This window comes from Cavenderia fasciculata (genome assembly GCF_000203815.1).
Source record: "Cavenderia fasciculata unplaced genomic scaffold Scf_Dfasci-F-a-25c12.r2-5, whole genome shotgun sequence".
Lineage (NCBI taxonomy): Eukaryota > Evosea > Eumycetozoa > Acytosteliales > Cavenderiaceae > Cavenderia > Cavenderia fasciculata.
The window spans coordinates 1347205-1369809 of record NW_004457729.1 but is presented as its reverse complement, the minus strand read 5'-3'; the positions used below and the strand labels follow the sequence as shown (position 1 = coordinate 1369809).

General features: G+C 33.0%; 10 protein-coding genes across 10 annotated transcripts; 3 read left to right on the top strand and 7 right to left on the bottom strand.

Annotated features, from left to right (window-relative positions):
- Positions 1–94: 94 nt before the first annotated feature.
- DFA_00860 (uncharacterized protein) lies at positions 95–700 on the bottom strand (the record flags this gene model as incomplete). Its single annotated transcript, XM_004358784.1, has 2 exons — positions 95–585; positions 691–700. The coding sequence occupies 2 exons, from the start codon at positions 698–700 to the stop codon at positions 95–97; spliced, it is 501 nt and encodes a 166-aa protein (XP_004358841.1).
- Positions 701–1166: 466 nt separating this feature from the next.
- On the top strand, positions 1167–1983 carry pop5 (RNase P protein subunit; the record flags this gene model as incomplete). The annotated part of the gene is made up of 4 exons (XM_004358783.1): positions 1167–1223; positions 1247–1265; positions 1297–1458; positions 1529–1983. 4 exons carry the CDS (start codon positions 1167–1169, stop codon positions 1981–1983), a joined length of 693 nt encoding a protein of 230 aa, XP_004358840.1.
- A 153-nt stretch (positions 1984–2136) lies between these two features.
- Positions 2137–3469, bottom strand: DFA_00858 (uncharacterized protein; the record flags this gene model as incomplete). The annotated part of the gene is made up of 4 exons (XM_004358782.1): positions 2137–2471; positions 2547–3056; positions 3155–3251; positions 3419–3469. The coding sequence occupies 4 exons, from the start codon at positions 3467–3469 to the stop codon at positions 2137–2139; spliced, it is 993 nt and encodes a 330-aa protein (XP_004358839.1).
- Positions 3470–4049: 580 nt separating this feature from the next.
- Positions 4050–7759, bottom strand: srp72 (signal recognition particle 72 kDa subunit; the record flags this gene model as incomplete). Its single annotated transcript, XM_004358781.1, has 8 exons — positions 4050–4066; positions 4153–4567; positions 5220–5240; positions 5461–6132; positions 6209–6924; positions 7009–7273; positions 7337–7575; positions 7657–7759. The coding sequence occupies 8 exons, from the start codon at positions 7757–7759 to the stop codon at positions 4050–4052; spliced, it is 2448 nt and encodes an 815-aa protein (XP_004358838.1).
- A 235-nt stretch (positions 7760–7994) lies between these two features.
- DFA_00856 (uncharacterized protein) lies at positions 7995–8503 on the top strand (the record flags this gene model as incomplete). Its single annotated transcript, XM_004358780.1, has 2 exons — positions 7995–8335; positions 8455–8503. 2 exons carry the CDS (start codon positions 7995–7997, stop codon positions 8501–8503), a joined length of 390 nt encoding a protein of 129 aa, XP_004358837.1.
- Positions 8504–8640: 137 nt separating this feature from the next.
- On the bottom strand, positions 8641–9834 carry DFA_00855 (uncharacterized protein; the record flags this gene model as incomplete). The annotated part of the gene is made up of 2 exons (XM_004358779.1): positions 8641–9399; positions 9472–9834. The coding sequence occupies 2 exons, from the start codon at positions 9832–9834 to the stop codon at positions 8641–8643; spliced, it is 1122 nt and encodes a 373-aa protein (XP_004358836.1).
- Positions 9835–10085: 251 nt separating this feature from the next.
- Positions 10086–16520, bottom strand: ints1 (integrator complex subunit 1; the record flags this gene model as incomplete). The annotated part of the gene is made up of 6 exons (XM_004358778.1): positions 10086–10396; positions 10454–10716; positions 10797–13960; positions 14069–14149; positions 14230–16400; positions 16472–16520. 6 exons carry the CDS (start codon positions 16518–16520, stop codon positions 10086–10088), a joined length of 6039 nt encoding a protein of 2012 aa, XP_004358835.1.
- A 735-nt stretch (positions 16521–17255) lies between these two features.
- On the top strand, positions 17256–17944 carry DFA_00853 (uncharacterized protein; the record flags this gene model as incomplete). The annotated part of the gene is made up of 2 exons (XM_004358777.1): positions 17256–17304; positions 17394–17944. 2 exons carry the CDS (start codon positions 17256–17258, stop codon positions 17942–17944), a joined length of 600 nt encoding a protein of 199 aa, XP_004358834.1.
- A 69-nt stretch (positions 17945–18013) lies between these two features.
- On the bottom strand, positions 18014–20605 carry DFA_00852 (leucine-rich repeat-containing protein; the record flags this gene model as incomplete). The annotated part of the gene is made up of 2 exons (XM_004358776.1): positions 18014–18997; positions 19667–20605. 2 exons carry the CDS (start codon positions 20603–20605, stop codon positions 18014–18016), a joined length of 1923 nt encoding a protein of 640 aa, XP_004358833.1.
- Positions 20606–20983: 378 nt separating this feature from the next.
- dph4 (DNAJ heat shock N-terminal domain-containing protein) lies at positions 20984–22462 on the bottom strand (the record flags this gene model as incomplete). Its single annotated transcript, XM_004358775.1, has 4 exons — positions 20984–21172; positions 21275–21403; positions 21664–21694; positions 22134–22462. 4 exons carry the CDS (start codon positions 22460–22462, stop codon positions 20984–20986), a joined length of 678 nt encoding a protein of 225 aa, XP_004358832.1.
- Between the last annotated feature and the right edge of the window lie 143 nt (positions 22463–22605).

The following is a 22605-nucleotide window of genomic DNA, read 5'->3' as shown; positions in this document are numbered from 1 at the left end:
ATGGTTTTTTACAAACTAAATTTAGTTTTAAACTTTTTTGTTTTTTTTTATATTTTGTAGGATAGATAGATAAATAATTATTAAAAAATATTGATCAACATTGAACCAATTGAGGGGTATTAAAGAATTGAGAGAATGATGCCATATTACATGGTTTCATTATCAATCCCAATTTTGGTCCAAGTGATGTCAGACATAAGCCATTGAGTTTGGAAACGATTCTGTTTCCCTCTACACGCCAAAGTTGGTTGGCAGATGGTGGATTGTAGCATGGATACATAATAACTGGTGTATTCTCCTTTGGACTCCCACCAAAGATATCGAGACAATAGTTTTCAGCCAAACTGACTGAGCCTGATGGGTTAAACTTCCATTGTTGACCTGGAGTTCCGCAATTTTGGAGAACCACCTCTTTAAACTCTACTCTTAGTGTAGCTGGTCCGACACAATAGGTTTGATTAGAGTAATATGCTGTAATAACATCTCTAGTAGTATCAGGTGGTCTATATGGTGGAAGAGTATGGCCTCCTGCAAAATGTGCCATCAATCCATTAATCATCCATAATGATAAGATTAAAATGATCCCTAAATAAAAAATAATGGAGGTGGGTAGGTTTTGGAAAAGGATGTTTGATAAATAAATAGTATTTAGTATTGTTATTATATTATATTATATATTTTTTCCCTTACCTTTAATCATATTTATTTAATACAGTCTTGTTATTGATGATGATTAAGAAAATTCTTTCAAACTAAATGGTATGGTTGGTTATCAATATGATTGAAATGAATACATACATAAATGAAGAATAAATAATATTAAATATTGTTGATGATGATGAAAGATGAAGATGATTACCATCATATGATCTTGTTGCTAGAGAATAGTGATCATATCGTCATTGTCGTCAAGATTTTTCATTACCACCCATTGCTGCAATGTGGGTTCTCAATCAACAGTACTTGTATGGAGCCAGTATGAGCGTAGTGTGATTGAATTTTTGAGTACTTTTGTATTCTTTAACACATCCCACTACTCTATCCTATAGCTCTGTGGTGTTGTTGTTGTGTGTTGAAGTTAACATTGATGTGAATTGGACAGACTAATAACTATTCATTCAGTCTATTCATCAAATATGCAATGCATGCCTGAAAATTAAAATTAAATGCATCAAAGGGGTTTCATTGTCATAGTTTCACTCGGTTTAATTAATGATAACGTTGTATGATCAATCATACAAGATAGATAGATAGATTAGACTATGGTCAGAATCAAACAAAGATATTTATTAATAGAACTAATATGGCATATGAAAGAAAGTGAAGAGCAAAAGAGCTCACTTGTTTCAACAGGCTCTTTAAATGATCCACGCTTTGATGTCAATGAACTAATATCACATATAAGAGCTGAATCAAAGAGGCTATTAGGTTCAATAGCAGATTGTTTTGTTATAAGGCGTATGTACATACTAGTAAATCTAAAATCATCTTTACTCTCTAATGATACTAATGTTGTTCATTTTTCAAGATGTTGCTGGAGTAACAGACAAGTTTATAATACAAACCAATTTTAATTATTTCAAACAAATATGGATGTCGATAACGATGATCACTCACTTTAAAGAACATCCTCTCTACATTCGAGTATTACACATTGCAGGTTCGATTAAATCTGCACAAAAGGCATCACTACGACTATTAAACGAAGAGTTGCGAGTGGCAATTGAAAGAAAAGCAGATGCAAGACAAATCAAACAAAAGCAAGAACAATATAAACAACAAGACAAGGATAAAAAACAACAACAAAAGAACAATCAACAAAATAGTGGAATTCAAGTACTTGGAGCAAAGGATATTATTATAAATCCAGATGATAATATTGTAACAATTCAAGAGGATTTTAGTGATGACCAAGATGATGATGATGATGAAGAAGAGGAAGAAGAAGATGATGACGATGAAGATATCATGAATATGGGATAGAAATAATAATAATAATAATAAACAATATAATATTCCTTTTTTTTTTTTTGATTGTACAGTAATTTCATCCATGGGAATATAGATGTAGGAAGGAATATCCTATCCTTTCTAAAACAACAACAAATTATATATTTAAATTTGTTTGTGGTTGAATTATAATTTATTTGAATCAAAGTAAGAATCCAATTCACCTCCAATACCACCTAGACCACCTCCAATTGACATGTTTAAATTTACAGCAGACTTTCTCAACATTCCATTATCCTCGATACCTCCTTTCGACTGTCCTCCACCCATCGATGGATTTTTAAGACCATCAGCCAAAGAAAAAGAAAATGAAGCAGTAAGAGGTATCTGTGAAAAGTCGATTGAACCAAAGTCAGAATGTTCAAATCCACCATGAGTCGTACCAGAAGTACAATTTATAACTCCCAAATCTTGTCCATTTCCTCCACCAGTTAAATTAAATCCTCCTGAAGTTGTTGAAACTAAAATAAAATAAATAAGCAATTAAACAATTAGTAATCAATAATAATAGGATGGATCCTTTTTTTTTGACTTACGATTATTACTTGATTGTAAAAGAGCTAAAACATCGGTTGATTGGTCTATTATATTTCTACGCATGATATTATTTACAATTGATTTGTTATTCTCTTCTAGCATACTATTAACATCAATATTGTTTGGAAGTGATGGAGATGATGATGTTTGAATGTCACCCGTCGTATCATTCATCATTGATAATTGAGCTGCTGAAGTAACCATTGGTTGTTGTTGATGTTGTTGTAGTTGTTGTTGTTGATGGTGGTCGAGTGGATTATATAATCCACCTCCACCGCCTCCCCCTCCACCTCCACCATCATTATTGTCTTGAGTTGGGATCATCAAGTTGTGGTGTTGAGCCGGTAGTGGTGTTTGAGCCAACGATTGTTTCTTTTGTTTTCCTTCCAACATTGATTGTAATTGCAACCGAGAAAGGAAGTTAAACTCTATGATTTGTTCTTTAATCTTTAATCGTTTGTAATATATCTTGAAAAAGTCTGGATTACTTGCTTCTAAATTTGCCAACACTAAAGTAAAGTAAAAAGAAGAAAAGAAAAGCCTGACTGTTAATATATATTTATAGACTGTACAGTAGTATAAGCAACCCAATGCAATTAATACATACTTGTTTCAGAGAATGAAGGGGAAACATTTCTTTGATTCTGTAAGGTTAGTATAATCTCTGTCTTTGTCATATACAATGAAAAACATTTCTCTATACACTGTAAAATCTATTAATAGGAGAGAGAGCAAATAAGGAAAGGATCTAGTTAATTATCAATCCTGAATAGGAAGGGCTCAGGTTATTGGGATCAAACCAACACCCAAGAAGATATTATGATGGACATTCATTCACCTATGCTATAGTATAGGGGTGCATCATACTTACATTTGCAGCCTCCTCTTTGGAGATTTCGATTTGTTGTTGTTGATCCATCATTATTTTGGTAATATGTTTATAAATAATATATTATCTACTGTTCTTGTAGTTTTAGCAACTACGTATATAGGTATTAATAAAGTAGAATTAAAATTGTACGTATGTATTCAAAATTTCTTGCCAAGAAAATTTTCTGAGTTTAATCATTTTTTTTGGGCAGACTCAAGAAATCATCGAGAATCACGTGAAAGTGTAAGTGGGAATTTGGAAATAATACACTATTTTGGTTTAAAGACAAGTTGATCAATTATCAAATCGATCAAAGTGGAAATTGAATGGGGGAATCTAGATATATATATGATATTGATTTTTAAATAGCTGTATGGGTTTTATTTTAAAAGATGTTTTACAAAAAAACGTGAGGGTGAGGAAAGGGAGCATATCTCAAAGCTCAATGATTTCGAACAATTGATCTTTGTTTGGTCAAATGGTTTGGTTGGTTGGTGAGTGGGGTTTGGTTTGGTTGGTTGGTTTATATATGATTGATTTATATTTAACAAATATATATATTTTAAGATAGAAAAAAAAAATGATTCGATTTGAAATTGGATAATCTTGATTTAATATGTCTCTCCAATGTTTACAAAGCATCGATATCTAAAATAATTAATTAAATAAAAAGAAGGTTAATACATAAATTAATTATCCATATGCCTGTGTTTTTTTTTTTGTTTGTTTCTTACCAATATTGTCATCAGCAACGAATTCGAATGGAATATCATTGTTATCATCATCAAAGGTATCATTTTCATTGATACGAGCAGTCTCTGGCAATTCACCGAGGGTCTTGAGACTACGAGCTTCGTCGATGGTATAACGCATGATAACATCGGCCTTTTCTTCTTGGTAATCTCTGAGTTGGAGGAGGATGATATCACCACAGTTGATCCATTCCTTCTTTCTCAAACGACCACTAATGTGACAAAGACGCTTTGGACCGTCAAAACATTGAGCTTCGATACGTCCATTACCCAACATCTTCAATACTTGAGCATATTCTTGACCGTCCTCCTTGAATTGGAGTTCTCTCTTTTGCTCGTTCTCGTTCTTTCCTCTTCTACGATTCTTTCCTCCTTTTCCTTTATTCTTGGGCATTTTCTACTCTATAAAAATTGAAAAGTAAGTAAGTTATTTAATAATTTGATTTCTCTATATTCTATTTATAAACAAAAAAGATTAAACAAAATGAACAACAAATTTAAAAAGTAAAGGTTAAGGTACTTTTTGTTTTGAAAAGATGTAATTAACTAAACTAAATTAAACTAAACTAAACTGTCGTCTGCTGCTGTGTTTTGTAACCTTGCCTCTCTCCTCTACAATGTATTATCAATTCCTAATGTTTTCTCTACTATTTTTTTTCGAGTCGAGAGTTTGATTGGTCACCAATTGGAATTGTGTTTGTTCACTCGACCTTTTTTTTCTTTGTTCTATAGAACTATAATATTACTTTATAAAGAGTTTTGCTGTGCAAAAAGCGAATAATAATATATATAATACAAATTACTTGTTGTTGTTGAACTTTGTTGTCTTGCTACAACACGAATAATAATCGATTCATGATTTCTTATAATAATACGGTGAAGTGTATTATTATGTACATTCTACTAGTATATCGCTCGCTAGCATTTTGTTGTTTTGTTTTGTTGGTGGGGGTGTGTGTGGTAGTGTTTAAGGTGTGTTACACACAAATACATGTGTATTGTCGTCGTTATATTATTACTATTGGTTTGTTGTTGTTTAATTTATCTACCTTTGTCTTTTTCTTAACGACCTAAAAGAGTATGATGTTACTTCAAATTTTTCTATCACATCCCGTTCGTGCACCAAAGCTCATCAACAAAAATTAAAAAAAAAGGAAAACAAAAAAAACAAACTTTTTCGAACTTCCAACTTGATCAAGTTGGACAAAGAAAATAAATTAATAATTTATTTATTTATTTCTTTTTATTATTTTTCTTTTTAGTAATATTTTTTGGTTTGGTATCTGATACCTTTTGAGCAGATGCAGTATTGGTAGTTGTACTAGTGGTAGAGGTGGTACTAGTACTGGTGGCAGCAGCGGCAGCAGCTTTACTAATCTTTTCAGCAACATTGTATTGATTGGTTGCCGATGAATTGGTGGTGACACCTTGAGATCCACGCATGAGGTTGGCGTTGGTATTGCTGTTTTTGCCCTTGTTGGCAGCAGCCATACGTTTGTTTTTGGCACGTTGCCATTTTGGCAACCATCTCTCGGGGTCTGGGGCACGAGCAGGGTCATAGTTTTTGGGCAAGAATCTTGGTTTCTTTTTGGTGAGGGCAGCAGCTGCAGCGGCGGCGTCTCTGGCCTTTCTGCTCTTGAGTACCTCGGCGACAGCCTTGGGGGCGACCTTCTTTTCCTTGCCATAGGACAAACCCAATGTCTCGATCTTGTCAACGTCGACACTGCTGTTGGTAAGCTTGATGATTGGCAACTTGCCTTGATATTTCTGAGAGAGTGTTGGGTCATAGTGAGAGGTGGCAATAATGTATGATGGCAAAGCAAACAAATCGTTTGGATTAACCTTTAGAATCTTTTCATAAGTCTCTGCTGCATCCTTGTATTTTTGATGTTTCATCTTTAAATTGGCACTTAATTTTAATAAATCCACAAAAGAATCAATTTCTTTTTCATCCTTGTTATTCTAAACAAACGTAAAAAATATAAATGGTTTGTTAACATTCTATTCCTTTTTTTGTTTGTTTGTTTTGTTTGTTTACCTTTGATTCTAAATTATTAATTTGAATATCTAAACTAGAGATTGCCTTTTCATAATCACCTAATTTTTCATAGAGAGCAAAACAAGTAGCAATGATACCTGGTTTGGTCTTTGTTGAAGAGTCTAAAGATTGTAAAACAGTTAGGGTCTTTTCTGGATGACCTTCAGTGAGATGAAGTTGAGCAAGAGTTAATTGAGCCTTGAGTGACTTGTATTTCTTGAGGATTTCTTCGGCTTCTCTCCATTTCTTTTCACGCATCAAGAGGAATGCGACAATGAGGTCGAGATCTTCAACGTATTCCTTAAAGTTGGCGCTGTCCTTGTTCTTGGTCTTGAGTGACTTTACCAATTCCTCGCATTGTGATACCTTTTTCAAATGGAGCAAGAGGATGCAGTGGTTGAGATTGACAGCCTTTTTCTGTGAAGAGTTGAGTTTGGATTCAGATGATTCGGCAAATACACCCTTGAGTTGTTCGAGCAACTCACTCTTTGTCTTTTGTTCATTACGACCATTGACAGAGATTACATTGTTTTGAGCAACAATCGATGCACTGTCACCATAACTCTTTCCAAGTACATTTTGATAACTTTCAAGTGCACTCTCTAATTGACCATTCATCTGTTGACAATAACCCAATTGAACATGAATTGCTGATAATTCTTCATCAATATCTTCTTGTTCATATCCATCTTTTGTTAATGTATCAATACATATTTCTAAAAGAAAATAAAAAGGAATGGAAATTAATAAAATCAATTAATCAATGGTTTGTTTTCTCTCTTTCTCTTTCTCTTTCTTACTTTTAGCCAATTTTAATTGAGTTTCAGCAGCTTTAATATCATTTCTTGAAAGTAAAAGACAAGCAGAATTGTAAGCAAGTTCATAGGTCTTGGTCATGATTGATTTATGTTTGGCAAGTAGGTCTTGACATTCCTTGAATTTACCAGCATCAATATAAACTGCACAAAGATTGGTAATCAATTCAGATGATTGTGAATAACCAGATTGTGATAACAATTGTTCATAAATTTCAATTGTCTTTTCATAGTTTTCAAGTTTATAATACTAAATAGAAATATTAAGTATTAATAAATATTTTCTTTCTTTCTTTTATCTTTTCTCTCTTACAATTTGAGCTTCCAATTCTAAAACATTGTTTGGTTTTGATTGAATTGAAGTTGTTTCCTTTAAAGCATCTGTATACTTTGCACTGCTGTAAAGACAATATGCCTTTTCAAATACAAAACTATCTTTTAATGGTCCTGATTTGTTGATGGTATCAACTGCATCTTGGAAACTACCTAAATACATATAACAAAGTACTTTACATTGTGTTGCTTCAACATCATTTACACTTTGTGATAATACTAATAAAAGATAAGAGAGAGACAGAGAGTTAGTAAGTACGTTCATAAGGCTCTTATATATTCTTTTTGTCTATGTTTTACCTTTATTACAAACACGAATAGCTTTCTTGTATTGTTGTTCTTGGATTGCTTCATCCAATTCTTTAAATAGAATGTCTAAAGGTTGTTGTTGTTCCTTTGACATGTTTTTTGTTAAACTATTACTACTACTTTCTATTTAATTAAAGAAATAAATAAATAAGTGATGATCAACAGAGACTGGAGTGTGGATGAAAGGTTAGTTGAAAAATTGATGATTAAAAACTACAAAGTTTGACCTTTTTATGACCGAATCATCAATCATTACAAACACAAATAGTAATATTAAAATCATTCATAAGAAGAGGATATTTATTATATTATATATAACTATACTATCAATGTCAAATACAAATACATCATCACCACCATTGACAGCATCAACAGCAACATGTTCATTACCAAGAATGATAGATACTGATTGGAGAATGGATGTAAAGACATCATCAGATGTAATGAATAGAATGGCTGTACCAACTGTATTATTCAAGATTGAGGTTTGTTATTGTTTCATCATAAGAATATCAGCTATCACACATATGTTTCAAGTACTTACACATTCATTGATTGATTCATTCATTCAGGTTGAGGATTCACAAAAAATCAATGACCCATCATCAGTAGATGAAAAGAAGACAAAGACTGTTATATTTGAATTAAACAAACAAACTATTAATACAATGTTGGATGGTTTACATTTTGTACAAAATCAATTGGATTCAATTAAATAATGGAGTTCTATACTCGTATACGAGACCGATCGTATAGGGAGGGATGGATAATTTGTATATTTTTTAAAAGTTTAATATGGCTACATACATGGATGTCAAATAATGGATCATTCGAATAAATCAATAATAAGATATGTATTGAGAGAGGGAGATATAAAGGAAGTATTCCTAATCTCTCTCTCTTTTTTTTTTTTGTTATAATCAATCGTATACAAACTTTGTAATGGTTCATTCTTCTTTTGTTTATTATATTATTTTAGATACCATAAATCTTTTTAGTATTTTCACGACATTGTTTTAAAACAGCTTCGACTGAAGTACCTTTAATTTGAGCGATAAGATTGGCAACATGTGGGATATGACCGGAGTGAGCTATTTGACCACGGAATGGTTCTGGAGTCATGTAGGGTGCATCGGTCTCTAATAAAAGACGATCCAATGGAATGATTGCCAAAGAGTCACGGATAGGATCACTAGATTTGAATGTGATACATCCAGTGAACCCAATACATAGATTTGAAAAGTGTTCTAGTAGTTGGAGGATATAGGGTTGATTGGATGATGTGAGACAGTGAATATGAATCTTGTAGTCCTTTGGCACCAACTCTTTGAGTATGGCAATTGTGTCTTCTTCGGCATCACGTGAATGGATGACCAATGGTTTACCCAATGGCACAGCCACACCCAACTGACGACGGAATGCTATTTTCTGTTGATCGTGTGTAGAATTCTTGTAGTAATAGTCTAATCCCATTTCACCCCATGCAACAGTCTTGGGATGACTCATACGTTCAATCAACTTGCTCTCTACAGTGTCAGTGTAGTCTTTGGCATTGTGTGGATGTACACCATAGGCAGCATAAATCTGTGGATATTGAACTAAAAAGTCGGTATATTCCATCGACACTGGATCACAACATACTTGTACACACGCCTCAAATTGTGGTGGATAGTTATCCTTTACAAATTGTGGAAAGTCTGGTAACATCTTGTTTAATCTTTGTAATGTTTGATCCTATTAAAAACCAAAAGTATAAACATAATTAGATTAGACAAACAAAGATATATACTGATTCTATATACATACTACATGACAATGAGAATCAATGTATTTAGCATCATCTGGCATATCGATAACAGCAGGTGTAAATACAACATATTTTGAAGGTGGTGTTACTTTCTTTTCACCTTTCTTCTTTCCTCCTCCTTGTTGTGGTTGTGGTTTCCTTGCTTCTGGATCACAACATCCTTTATTATTATTATTATTATTATTTGTATTTGAAGTTGACATTGTTCTTTTAATTATATTTGTTGTTGTAGTAGTAGTATTAGAGTAAGAGTAATAACTTGTTGAATATGATGATGATGATAGATATGATGATGTATTTAATCTAGAGATAGTAGTAATAACTGTTCTATTTATTGATCGTGATAAAATCGAGTTGATCATTGTAAACTATCAAATCAGCCCATCATCCAAACTTTTTGTTGTTTGGTGAGAAAAATGAATGAAAGAGAATTTAATAATAATATACTATTTAAAATAATAATAGTATTATAGTATTAATCTTGAGAATAAAGTATGTAGATATAGTAGTATAGTATAGTACTATGGTATAGTATGAAATGGATTATATTTGATTTGGTTTGGTTTATTACAATTATTTTTACAGAATTTATTTATTTATTTGTTTGATAGAGTTAACAATAAATTTTAATAAATGGTAAGATTAAACGTCTAATTTCAGGTAATGATTCTTTGCCAGCGTGATGAAGCATTCTTTGGATTAGTTTAGTTTGACTGTGATTGGCAAATAATAACATGGTACCGGCGTGGCAGAGTGCTGATTTGATGACATCGGCGTTGGGACTATAGAATGTGGCCGAATAATATTGAACGATTCTATCAGATATCGATTTGGTGGGAGAACTCAATAACAGTTCTCTCAGCAATGTATAGGCTGACAGTCGTACTCTGTCACGATTACAGTTGATCAATTGTGCCAAAACATCTAGGAATGTATCTGCCAACAACCCAGATATCCCTGGAATCGTTCTTTTCATCCTACAAATATCATCAACCAATTTGATAATATATCTTTCTTGTTGTCCAACATTGATTTGTTCTTGTAAATCTATTTTCAATTTTTCAATATCTTGATTTAATTGTAATTGATGTTGAATTAACCAATTATTATTATTTGTATTTTGTTGTTGTTGTTGTTGATTATTAATATTTGGAATATTAGTATCTAATACATGAAAACAACAAATATTAAGTTGAATTTTAATAAATGATTGTTTTGATATTGGATAAATATTTGATATTAATCTAAAATAGAAATTGGAAAGAAAATATTAGTACTTTGTTATAATGATAATGTTGTTGTTATTTATGATTTTTATACATACTCTAGATGATCAATATTTTTGATGATGATATCATTATCAATTTTAAATTTTTGATAGGTTGGTAGAAATTCCATAAATTTACAGACTAGGGCAATTAATTCATCGACGTGTATACGGACATTGGATAGGAATAAAAAGTATTCTTGGACGATTTGGTCTAGATGGGGACTAGAGAATACACAGTGTCCGAGGAGATTGATAATATCTAGTATGTCGCAATAGAGAATATGATAGCGTTTGATGATGAATTGGTCCAATGCAATATAACTACGTCCTGCAAATAGAGCCAACACTGATGGCAGATGAATGGTGATCAACTCTGGATGATCATAGGCAAGCTTTTGAAATAGTATAAATGCATCTCTACGTTGTTCTGGTTCATAGATCTTTAATATCACTCTATGTATAGGTATATCTAATTGTGTGGTTGGCATGTTTACATTATTATTATTATTATTGACATCGTTGTTGTTGTTATTGTTATTGATCATCATGATTGGTGGTGAATATTCTGGTAATAATGATTTAATTGTACTTGGAAAACTATAATACAATTGTAGTAGGATATTACTATTACTATTACTATTACTAGCTGATGAACAGTTATTTCTTTGCCAAAGGTAATGAACAAGAGTTGATAGATGGTTTGGGGAAATATGAGCAGCCGATGTTAATAGTACTATACTACGTTTGATGGTTGGTGGTGATGATGATGATGATGGACACAAACTAGTTTGTTGTTGAGCTTTGGCAATATGATTGGCAAACAGACAAATGGAAGAGGTTGTAAAGTGGTAAAGCAACGAGTCAACCAACTGTGATGGATTGGCGGAATAGTAGGGTGCACTTGACCTTGGATGACAATGATAGGCGTTGATAAATGTTAGGATTGATTGTTGATCTGACAATGAATCCTCTTTGTTATAGTTATTATTGTCGCGTAATAGATATTGAACAAAAGCAGATAGAGTACTCCAAGATGATTTATGGATAAAATGGGATAGTAGAAAGGTTGAAAATGGTCTGCGTGGGAGACCAAACATCAAATTATATACAAGTACAATCGATTGATCAGGTTGCATCTGATTGACCAACACTGACAACCAATCCAATAACAATCCAATCGATGGATGATCATTTGGTAGATTTTCAATTGATTCTATCAATGATTGAATCAAATTGTTTAAAACTGGTACCGTCGATGATGATGATCCAACTCCTCCAACTCTGTTAGTGAAGAATAGATTTCCAAATAATTTACCCAATATTTCTTCTAATAAATCTATTGGTGTATCTCTAATGATTTCTTTTAGATTTAAATGATTTGTTCTTGATGAGGAGGATGAAGATGAGACATGTTGACCAACTACACTTGTCTTTGTTGTTGTTGTTGATGGTTGATTAATTGATTTCTTTTCCTTGATTAATTCAATGTCTTGTTGCTGTTCTTGTTGTTTGATTGAATTTCCAAAAGTTGATAATATTGATGATTTCTTTTTCTTTTTTGGTTCATCACCATTTAAACCTTTTCTCTCAGATTTACTGTTGTTTGTAATTAATTTAATTGATTGACGAGCTTTACTTGATATGGTAAGAGAGTCTAAACTATAGTTGATCAATGTTGATTCATCTAATTGTTCAATTGCCATGTCAACCAACACTTGATTATTTGATTGAAGAGCTTCCATTACAACATCTTGACTATACAGTATCTTTTGACTATACGATTTGTTTGATTCCAATAAATTGGTTGTTATTCTTTTAATTGATTTCTCTTGACTATCAATACTGTCACCACTACCAACACTGTCACCACTACCACTACTACTACCACTACTATCACCAACATTACAAATTGAATAAATAATAGCATCAATCAATATTTTTGGAATATTAATTATTTTTCCATCCTTTTTTGTAATTGTCACCTTTTCCTCTTGTTCCATTTCCTCATCTTCTTCTTTTACTTTTTCATCCTTTTCATCCTTTTCATTTACTTCTTCTTGATCATGATAAAGTTGAGAAGAAATAGCAAATAAATCAAGAATGATTGGTTTTGTAATTGGGTCGTTTAAAAGGAATCGAGAGATGATTTTACGATTGATAATGATTTTGGCAATGTGAAGGGATAGGGAAGATTGTTGTTGATTGTTTGATTTGAGACTATAGTCATAGAGGTATTGGAGGTGTGATCGAATGGCCAATGTGTCAGTCTCGACCAACAGTGCTTTCAAAAGTGCGTGATAGATGGTATCAGCAACTTGATCAAACCAAGGTAATTGAGTTGGTATACGACCAATCGATCCAATCAAATCAATACCAAACATATTTGTCATTGTCGTTGTTGTTGTTGTAGTTGTTGCTGGAGACTTTAGATGAGGTAAAGAAGCAATAGCAACACGAGTAGAATGACGTATTTGATGAGATGGAGATGAAAGATTGGTGAAAAAGAATTTAATAAATTCAAGTGTCGATGTGGCGCTATTGGTAATGAGTGTACCTATACGATTGACAATCTTGGCTGCTATGGGTGCAACTGATGAGTGGTCGGCCATTAAAAGTACTTCAGCAAGACACATGGGTGGTAGAATATCGAGTGTGCGAGGGTCAGTATGAATGATTTGTACCAACCATTGCAAAGAAGTTCTGCTCTCTTGAGAGGCCATAATTTCAAGCAAGAAGTCTGGTTGTCTACTTTGACAGAGCAGATAGGACATGTGAAGATCATTGTCTAGTCGTACGAGACGCTCTACTACTTCGTTGGGTGGTTGTCTTGCACATCCGGGGATATCGAGTATGATGATGGGTCCACCGGTAGATTGTTGGTGTTCAGCCAACACGGCCAAGATCTCTTGTTCCTTGGCATGTGCAGCTTGGTCAAGAGCCTGGATTTGAGCAGGCGAGATGGACTTGGCTGCGTAGGGAGGGAATCTCCATAGCCGGGTGACAATCATCTCGAGAACGGTACGGATGGTTGGACAGGCCTGCCAAAACACCTTTCCGACAGTAGAAGGGCTCAAACAAACGATAAAGCAGACTATAATGACAGCCTGCCAGAATAGCTGAGCATTGGACACACGCACCTGGCCAATAGCACCAATCTCTGACAATACCAACACATCACCACCAACATTGGCACTACTAAACTGTACACCAACACCAAACTTGATATTGACAATAATAGACCGACGCAGCAATAAATCCAATAATTCCAATATCCCCTTTTTATCGACTCTATTTTCTTTGGATATCGACAATATATTATTAATTACATTCTCTTGTATTTGAATTTCATTTGATAATATTCTATATGATACTCTATCTGAATCAATTATTGTTATTGTTGTTGGAAACTAAATGGAAATAGAAAATAGAAATATTAAAATTAATATTTTTGTTTGTTTGATTTGTTTTTTTTTTTTTAATAACATACATAAGTATTAATTGGTTCTAAAAATAATATACGTTTAATCATATCAATAATATCAGTTGGTGATGATATAAATAGATTAAATAAATTGGCACACCAGGTTGTTGTGGTGTCTGTGATGGTTGATATTTGTGATCGAATGATTGACATGTCACGTTCAGTTTGTTGAGTTGTTGTTGTTGCTGCTGCTTGATTTGGGGTAGGTGTGTTGGTGGTATTGGGATTGGTGGTTTGTGATCCAGGAATAGTTGTTGATGGAATGAGTAATAATACTTGACACATTGCATGTACTAGATTATGAGCCCATCTTTCTTTGACCATTGGATCACGACCAAGATACTGCTCATCTTTGGAGATGTCGGTCAACTGGTTACAGAAATGTGGCATATTGATGGCTGGAAATTGTTTGATAATCTTTCGAATGATCATTCTCGACACTACTTTGACGGCATAGTCTTCACGAACACACAATTCTTTAATGATCGATGCCAACTCTTCTTCGGCACGCAACGGTAACATATGCTTGAATATAATGGATAGACGGGACTTGCCACCCACTGTACTTGCCGCACTGGCACCTTTGGCACCTGCACCGGCTCCCGTACCTGGCATTTCCAGCTCCAACTCGACAGCTTGTCTCAGTGCAATGCTTGCATAGGCACTGTTGTTTCCGAGTAGTGTTGGGATGATATCAGTCGACACGCTGCTATGTACTTGAACACGCATCAAGATTTGCACAGCCCTAATATCCTCTGGTGAATTCTCACAACAATTGTGTAACAATGCCTGCAAGTATTCTTTGGCCGCCCTGAATACATTTTGGTTGGTCAATAGTTGCTCGATGAGTTGTGCACCCTCTGCACGTGACTCTTTAAATCCAACGGTCAATAACAATAACCTAAGTAATCCACGAGGATTAAATGCAGCATTGAATGATTTAATAGTTTGTATAATATATCTTACAATTTCCAAATGACAATGTTGAAATTTTGATCTTGGAACTGATGACGTTGATGTTGGTGTTGAAGATTGAATCATTACAGTTGTCGATGATGATATAATCTCTTCTTCAATCTCTTCATCTGAATCTACCATATTATTATTATTATTTGTATTTGTATTTGTATTATTCGAATTGTTTGGAATAGTTGGTAATACTGGTGGAGGTGATGGTTTAAATGATGTTGTTGTTGTAGTTGGTTGACTAGTTTGTTGTTGATTACTTTGGTTTGATTGTCTATTTGGTAAAGATGATTGAATGGATTGACAAAATGGTTTACAATTGATATCATCAACCCAAAGACGATCACCAATAGCATCGTCTGAATAGATGTAGAAAAAGGTGGCAGGCCAGTCTGGCACATGTTCATAGGCGGCAAACAAGACAACACTTGCAAACACCTGGACCAGAATATTCTTTTTTGCCTGTGGTTGTGCCATTTGAGTTGGATCGCGTCTATACAGTCCAAGGAGCATGTCCAAAACATCTGGTATTTGAAAGATGGATGTGTTGCGTTTGACCATTTGCAAAAACAATACATAGGGTGATTTGTCGGCATCACCACTAAACAAATGTGACGAAGGTATACTACTAGTCAACAAATGTGATTTCATTGCTACCAATATTGACTTTACAATCTTTGTTGCTTTAACTCCATCTTTTTCATTTTCAATTGATTGAATTAGTTCAATTAATGATGATGATGAATCCATATCATGATTATGATTATTATTTTGATTATTTTGATTATGATTGTGATTATTATTATTATTATTATTATGGTTATTTTGTCTTTGTTGAATTTGTTGTTGTAATAGGTGTGGTGGTATTGGTGGGGTTCTTATTGGTATTGATGGTGGTTGTTGAGATTGTTGTTGTTGTTGAGATGAATGATTCGGTGATGGACTACTACTAGCCTGTTGTAATGATGGAACCAATAAAGGTGGAGGAACAGTTGTACCACCACCACCACCAAAGATAGGTGGTTGAACAACAACATCACCAACCTTTTGTTTCTTTAGTATAGAGTCGGGTGTATTTGATCCAGAAGAAGGAGTATTTATCTTTTCATCATATTCCATCAATTTACCAGCACTACTTAAATTACTAGTATTTATCAATGGAACTGGTTTCTTTCTATTACCCAATGCTACTACTTCTAATTCTGGTACATCTACAAAACAAAAACAAAAATAATTAATTAATATTTTCCATCGTTTATTTATTTTCCAAATTTATACATACTTGAATTTTTTGATCTTTTCCCTAATACTTTATTTTGAGTTCCTGACATGTTTGTCTTCTCTTTTTTTTTCTATATATTTATATTTAATTTATACCAAATGGGTATGTATACATTGTATTATGGGTTTGTTGCTATTACTATAAATATATGATAGATATATAGTGGTTGGTTGGTGCTTATTCTACAATTTTGTTCGATTGATCAATCTTTTTAATTTGATGTTTTTTTTTTGATTTTAAAAAAAAAACTGTGAAATATCTAAAAGAGGGAGGGAGGGGTACTGTGATGGTTGATGAAAATGGGGTGTGTGGTTAAAATTAGTTGATGTGCAGCATCAGATTTTCAAAAATTAAAAAAAAAAATTATCTGTTTGACAGCAACTCTCATTCAAAAAAAAAAGGTCACTTAATGCATAATTGGCTAATTTTGATGAAGTTGTTTGAATTTTTGAGTGATTTTTGTTTATGGGATTTGAGTGTTAGTTTATTACACACACTTTCAAATCAACCTTTATTTTGTTGTTGTGGTTTATCAGTGTATGTGTTGTTATCTCTCAAAAAGAGATATTATAATTTTATTTATTTATTTGTTTGTTTGTTTGTTGGATGAGAATTTTAAATATCAATGAGGAGATATTTTTTAACCAAATTGGTTGTTTTGATTTCGATAAACCATCCATCATTGATTGTTTGTTTGTTTTATTGATTGTCAATCAAGAAGAAGTAGTGTTAGTAATATACAAATTTATATATATATATATAAAGTAACAATTAGAAGACCACCATGGGATCATCATCATCAAAAGGAGGAGGAGGAGGTCCACCAGCTGTAGGTATGAATCAATCAAGATTGATGAAACTCTATAAATAGATAAATGTCTTCAGACTCTAACTAATCTATCTCTCTTACTCTATATTATAGTACCAGAAACACCAACAATAGAAAAAGGAGGAGAACATAAAGTAACATTTAATAATACAACCAAAGATGATGGTATCTATGTATTTATACATATCGATGTGAATCTATCACAAATGAAACAAGCAAATTTGAATCTTTCACCTTCGATTGCTGGAGCTTCGTTGGGAGCGGGCGTAGAGTTTGCTACAAAAGTCGATACACATGATCAAGTATTTAAACTCGATGCAAACAAATCAACCGAACGTTATATAGATGGAGACTATTGTTATGTATCTGTTGTTAAAAAGGTTGATGAAAATCAGTATGCCGTCATCATATCCAACAATCGTATGAAAAAGAATGCAAAAATCAATATTAAAGATAAACACTTAAAAATACAAATTAAATTGATTGATGGAACTGGTAAAAATATAATCTCTACAAATCATAATAATAATAATCAAAATAATCAAAATCAAAATAGCTCAACAACAAATACAACAAATACAACAACCATTTTAACAACAAATAATATACCAGTAAATATAATACCATCTATAACAACACCATAAAAATATATTTAAATAATAATAATAAAGTTTTTTTTGTATATTTTATATATCTATCTCTTTTATTTTGATTTATAATTGAAATTTCCAATTTAAAGGTATTGAAGATAAAGATAATTGAGATAGATGTTTATGTTGATCGTTTTGTTGTTTTTCAAAACGTTCTTTGACGCGATATGTAAAACTATTGTATGATAGATCGAGGACTTGAAGGTATTTGTTGTGTTGTAAAGAGTTGGCAAGTGCCAGTCCACCTTGATCTTGTATTTGATTTTCAGATAGATTGAGTTTGATGAGTGGTAGAGGTTGAGATGCCAATGATACAGCACCTTCTGTTCCCAGTCCGACATAGGATAACTCCAATTGTGTAAGTGTAGAGTTGTGGATAAGAGTACTTGCAATGACTTGACCAATCTTGCTAGACAATGGGTTTTGTGAGAGGTTGAGAAGACGTAGTGCATGGTTGGACAAGAGACCAGACATTAATTGTCGGCCACAGTCATAGTCGAGTTGGTTATTTGATAGATCGAGCATTAAAAGTGTTTGATTGCAAACAAGTGCCTCTGACAACTCGCTTGCAAACAGGGCGCCCAATCGATTGAGTGATAGTGACAGAGAGGTAATGGCAGTATTGTCTCGCAACGCTTTTGCAAGATGTGATCCCATTTCATCGGGGATTCTATTGTCTGCCAGCGACAGTCTTGTAATCGTTTGATTCAACGCAATCGATTTGAATAAATGGTCGTCCAACGTACCGCCATTTGACGGTATATCAATCTGCGCACAACCAATGAGGTTGCATCGGAATATGGCATCGGCAAGCCGACATGTTGGTGTAGATATAGCACGTGACAATGCCTGTGCCGTTTGTAGAGACAATTTTGAATCGGTTAATAATAACTCGTTTAGAGCAAGTGGATGCGATGCATCGCATAGACTTTCGAGGATAGCAGCACCGCCAGCATCGCCAAGACGATCGAGTGCAAGTGATTCGAGTGCACACTCGTGATTGCTTTGCATGGCCTGTGCCATGACAATGGCAGTCTGTGTGTCGGTCTGATTACAATTCATCGACAGTTTTCTGAGTGTTTTGTTGTGTCGCAGCGAGTTGGCAATGGCAACACCACCCTCTGGTCCCACCAAATTATAGGTAATGTCGAGATGTGTAATGGCACGGTTCTTGATGAGCGCACCCGCCAATGAAATGGCCGTACCATTGCCAAGATGATTGTGTCGCAGATCAAGTGCGACAATGGTCGAGTTGTGACGCAGCGCAGCAATCACCTCGGTCAAAATACCGTCTTCAAGTCGACTGTTTCGGAATGACAGGTGTGTGACGGTTGTATTGTTTGCCAGTGCCGTCCCAATCGCTGCATAGTTGTCTGCCGATGTCCACTTTTGATAGAATCTAAAGTACTCGACCGACGTACATACATCAAACACGGTGCTAAACAGCTGACTTGGGATATTGCTCAACATGGGTTTGCTAGTCGCCCGAACAAACTTTTCAGGCAACTTGTTTGTATGTTTGAGGATACTGATAAACTTTTGAAACTTGCTACTCTTGTCGAGAATCATTGCAATGTATCGGAAATGGAATGGCTTGCCTCCCTCTATAATACCACGTGTCGACAGTTGAATCAATGCCTTTAAATGTTTATGTGACTTTACTACAAAATGTTGAAATACTTGTGGTGTTATCACTTTTCCCCATAATTTACAAACCATTGATAATGTCTCTAATTCTAAATTTGGTATTGATCCAATATTATTATTATTATTGGTACTTGATGTTAGATCTAAAGAGTTGTTGGAAGTGGTTGAAGAAACAAGAGGAGGAGAAGAATTGGTTGATGTTGATAATGTTGGTAAATCAGGTCTTGATCGATCCAATTTAATTTCATTATTCTTTTCATCCATTTTCAAGTTTGCCAAATACCCTATAATCTTTAATATTATAGTATGTGGTAATTGATTGATATTGATCGATGAGGATGAAGACAAAGAGGAGAAAGAAGAAATTAAAGTAAATGCAGAAGTTTCAAGTGTTGGTGAAAATGATGTCGTTGATGATGAAGATGATGATGATGTTGATGAATTTCTTCTATGTGATGAAGAAGAAGAAGAAGAAGAAGAACGATGTTTTGGTGATAATGATATTGGTTGAAATGATTGTTGTTGTTGTTGTTGTACATTATTATTATTATTTACATTGTTATTTGGTAAAGATGATGAAGTGTTATTATTATTATTATTATTATTTCCATTCATATCTTTACTATATTGTTGAAGTATATATAAATCAACTGGAGAATTTGATGGTGTTGGTGGACTATTTGGATCGGATTTTGAGTGTTGATGATGATGTTGATGATCTTCCAAACAACCATTTGTTGTTTTCTTTCGACCAAACTTCTTTGACAAGAAAGCAAGTGGAGAGGATGACCTCCTTGGTCTGGTTATTTGTTCTTTGGTTGGTGATAGGTTACTATTATTTGTAGTTGTCATTGTATTTGTTGTATCGATATGTAGATCATCTATAGATTCTATAAATATCTTTGGTACTAATTGTTCATTGTTGTTGTTTTGTTGATTATTGTTGCTATCGATACTAGTAGACGAGGTAGATTCAATTCCCTTTACTCTATTTTCATTCTTGGTCATTATTATCAAAATTGAGAGAATGAATGAATGAAAACAATAAACAAAGCAAAGCTAGATGTCTTGTCTTGTCTGTGTTTGTCTTTTCTCTCTTTAGTAATAACAAAACAAAAAAATCTTTCTTTCTTTTTCTCTTTCTTTTTTGTTGAAAGGTTTGGTTTGGGTTTCTTTTTTCAAAATATTTATTTTTATCACATTTCGATCATTAGCTGAAAGTTTCTCGTCTCGATCCAACCTCAGCTTGCAAGGCTTGCACAAAACAATGATGACAAATATATTATAAGGGTCCTATGCATAGTTATAGTTATAGTTTACAGTTGTTTACAAGTTTTTATTTTATTTACAATATTATTATTATTATTATTATTATTATTATTTATATTATCTTTTAATTTTATATTCTAATTCTTTGGTCATGGGAGTGAATGGTGAATCGTTGATATATCTAAAGTTGAATGATTGTTTAATATCATAGAATCTTGATATAGGTGATCGATAATATATCCATGCCAATGTCGTTAATAGAAATAATCCCAACATTCCAGTTAATAATATAAATGCTACTTGGATCTATTATTAAAAGATGGAAAACAAAATAAAGAAATATATTAATATCTCTGTCTTACTAAGAATGATATTCCTCCTCCACCACCTTGATTATAAGCAACATACTTGAACAGCTTCATTTACTTGAGTATAAAGTATTTCATTGTTTATATGTGCCCATTCTTCAAAATGTATTGATGATGATGTTATTTGATGATTTATTGACATGATCTCTATCTCTCTATCTATTTCTTTCTAATTTATTATTATTATTCTGTGTTATATTACAATCATCTATCTATCTTTCTATCTATCTATATATATTATAAAACCAAGTCGACTTATTTCATATGTTGAATTGAGAATGAAAAAGTGAGTTTTCAATGTATTGTATATTAATCGAATCGGTTCTGTAAGTGTGTGTGTGTGGTATATATATGTATATATGTGTGTGTAATTTGGTTTTGGGTAGTAATTGGATTAATTCTGAACCAATCACCCTCTATAGAGTTTACTCTCTCTATTTCTATAGAGTGAGACATGGACCTTAAATTTTAAATCTGTTTGTTGACTTCTTTTTTTTGGCCCCAGGAAGTTTCAAAGAACCATTGGCATGTCCAGTGATTTTCATTCGTTCGTTTCAATTAATTAAACAACAACGACATTATAATCAACTAATAGTAGTTCATTAAAGTAGATATTTTGATTATAATATCGTTGTTGTTGTTGTTAAATATTATTAATAAAAATATTATTATTTGATCTATTATTCTATTATTATTCTATTATTATTATTCTATTATTATTATATATATATTTTGTCGTTTTCTGCAGAGTTTTGCAAAAGATCTACCCTATTCAAAAACTAATTGTTTTCACTTATCATAAATCTACCACTACAACTGGGATATACACATGAAATGATATATACACATATTAATATATTTAAAAGATATTAGCCATTGTGTAGTCTACTACTACATACCGACAAGGATAATAATATTCATTGGTATCTTGTTGATAGTCCATATCATCCAAATCAATCTCGTCGGTGATTGAATACTTTTGTCTTGATGCCTCTAATATTGAATGATCATATAGTTTACGTTGTTTATCATCTCTTAGACATTCCCATGCCTTTTGTATTACTGTAAATTTATCATCTATTGTATGTTGTTGTTGCTGTTGTTGTTGCTGTTGTAATAATTTATCGGGATGATATAAAAGTACTAATTGATTATATGATCTCTTTATTTCTTTTATATCTGCTGATTTATCAACTTGTAATATTTCATAATAGTCTGGTTGTTGCATTTAACTTTAACACACGTTTATGTATGTATGTATGTATCTTTTATAACAGCTTGTTTTGCTCTTCAGCAAGGAAGGTTTCATGGTCATCATCAAGAGAGAGTCAACCGAAAGTTTCTTACCTTCGTTTCGTTCGGTTTTTTTTC